The sequence below is a fragment of the Montipora foliosa genome, chromosome 5 (assembly GCF_036669935.1).
Source record: "Montipora foliosa isolate CH-2021 chromosome 5, ASM3666993v2, whole genome shotgun sequence".
NCBI classification, from domain to species: Eukaryota; Metazoa; Cnidaria; class Anthozoa; order Scleractinia; family Acroporidae; genus Montipora; species Montipora foliosa.
In genome coordinates this window covers 11,939,349-11,941,767 of record NC_090873.1, presented here as the reverse complement: position 1 = coordinate 11,941,767, position 2,419 = coordinate 11,939,349, and the positions used below count along the sequence as shown (strand labels likewise).

At 36.3% G+C, this 2,419-nt stretch overlaps 1 protein-coding gene across 1 annotated transcript in view; it reads right to left on the bottom strand.

Annotated features, from left to right (window-relative positions):
- The window catches only part of LOC138003641 (adenylate kinase-like), a 10,132-nt gene extending 7,922 nt beyond the window's left edge, over positions 1-2,210 (bottom strand). Inside the window, exon 1 of the mRNA XM_068849822.1 lies at positions 2,008-2,210. Within this exon, the coding sequence (XP_068705923.1) occupies positions 2,008-2,178 (171 nt within the window). The 5' untranslated portion in view covers positions 2,179-2,210. The remainder of the gene's footprint in view (positions 1-2,007) is intronic.
- Positions 2,211-2,419: the final 209 nt, after the last annotated feature.

The window sequence follows — 2,419 nt, the reverse complement described above, 5'->3', positions numbered from 1 at the left end:
TGTTCTGCAGGCTGCAGAGAGCTAGGTTAAGGAGAGAATGATACCCAACACTCACTTGCACATATCAATGCAGAATGGTTTATGAAATGAGACAGAAGGCATTTAGAGCGAGTTTCCATTGAGTGTCGTAAAACCAAAACCAAAGTAATTACTTTGGCCAATCAAAAAGGACTGACACAATCCGGCAAACCAATCAAAACTCGAAGTAATCACACGTAGCCGACACAAAGCGCGGGAAAATGTGCACGCGCGAGCTACGATTGGTTTTGGTTTCACTTCTGATTGGTTGAAAAAGTGCCGCGAGAACTTTGAACCAATCACTGAGTGAAGTAAATGCAAAACCAAAGTAATTCACTAATTACTTTCAACACTCAATTGAAAACCGCTCTAATTATAAGTATAGGTAATCACATAATTGTGAGTGCAATTTGGAATAAATAAGCAGGAGTAAATGTTTTCAAACACGAGGGCGAGTCAGTGCAATTTGTAGTCTTTGAAAAAATTTACAAGTTCTTATTTATTCCAAATTTTACGAGAAAAATCATGTGATTAACATTTAACAATATGCATGAAAAAATTTGGTTAAGCAGAAGAAACGTACGAGTATCATGCAATCAGGGAAAAATTGCACCATAAATTGTGCCATCAAGATCCAGGGCGTGACCTTGATTTGAAAACAAAAGATTTGATTGGTTCTGGCCAAACCCTATTGTTTATTAGCCAATCATAATCCAGAATTTCAATGTGTAATTTGCACTGGTATTACACTTTTTGCATTGTGTTACACTTGAACTGTACTGCTCTCAGCCAATCAGAATTGAGCAATTTTCTCATGTATAAATTATTATTAAGCATAAAGTCTGAAACTCCAATGATTCTATTTGCCTATTTTCCTATTTTCAGGGGGAAGGGGGGTGCCCCATTATAATTTTACTAGTCAATTGGGGATGGTTGGGTTAAATATATACAGGTATTTTCTTACTGTATAATATTATTATTATTACAAGTAAAGAAGAACGAAAGTTACCGTTCACATTGCAACGAGATTGAATATCATACATACAGTTTGATGCTACTTGGGTTAGAATAAATAATTTGAATGAATGAATGAATGAATGAATGAATGGTTTGAATATGGCTTTGGAAGGTTCACAGACCCACAGGTACATTCAAATTTATTCTAGCGAAAGAAGCATCAAACCATGCTGAGTAAAGAAGAACAGACTGGCAATATAATTCCTGACATAATCGACATACAGTAATATAACGTACGTTATAGAGAACTGTACCTCTGCCTGTCACGGAAGTTATAGGACATTTGTATACAAAGTTAAAGGGGCTATGTCAATTTATGTATGGGCATTCACATTGGGGAAATCTTTAGTTCATTACGAGTTCCAAACTAAAAAATTGGGAATGTGGAATTCCTTTACTGATAAAATTATTGTTAAATCACAAACTCGATGATTCTGAGCAAAAATGACCTTTATCCAGCGCAATTTGGCATAAACTTGAAAAACATTGAGCTGACTATTTTCAAGATTACCTAAACACAATCCGTTTCAATCTTGTCCACTTGTGTCCATCCGTGCTTCAATAGTTGTAAGTGGTTATTGCAATGTTTCATTCTACTTTTCCGGCATTTTGGGTGTCATCAAATTATTATTTTGCGTGACATAGCCGCTTTAGTGCCCAAAAATACACGTAAAAAGACAACATTAATGAGTAAAACAATTTAACACTTTTTACGATTGTACTTTAATTTCCCTATCCATATTCATGTAATGTACATCGTAGCGAAGGTCGACATTTTTCAATTAACTTAAGTTAAAAATCGTGATTTCACTTTTGATCGAAAGACTGAATAGCGAACACACGTTACGTTTATAGAGTTACAGTAATCTCTCCAAGAAGACAACTCTGCTGCTTTCATCATGCAAGGCTAGTTACACACCACATGATGTTCGCTTTAGTTGACATACAGTGTAAACGAAGCTTATATCAAACCTGGGTTCCCTTCCCAGCGCCGGGTGGACCGAGTAAAATTCCATTCACTCCAGTTCGTTCTTTGCCATATTTGTTGGCTTTGTCGACTAATTCTCGCAGATCACTTGGGTTTGCTTGTCCTCTCCCTCCTTCCGCTTTGAAAAACGTTTTGGAATCACCCGATGGAGCCATTTTGGAATATCACGAGCAAAGATCACAAGGACACGTTTAGACATGCGTATTGTAGCATAAAGTAAACAAGGGAAAACTGGAACGGGAAGCGCGGAATGAAAAAAAAAAAAGACTTATGGCAATTAAATAGAATATTTCCATTTTATTATATAAACACCAATGAAATACCAAGTGAGCTTTCGCGCGAAAACATGGTATCTTCACACGTGAAAATAACATGTTATCTTCACACGTGAAAAGA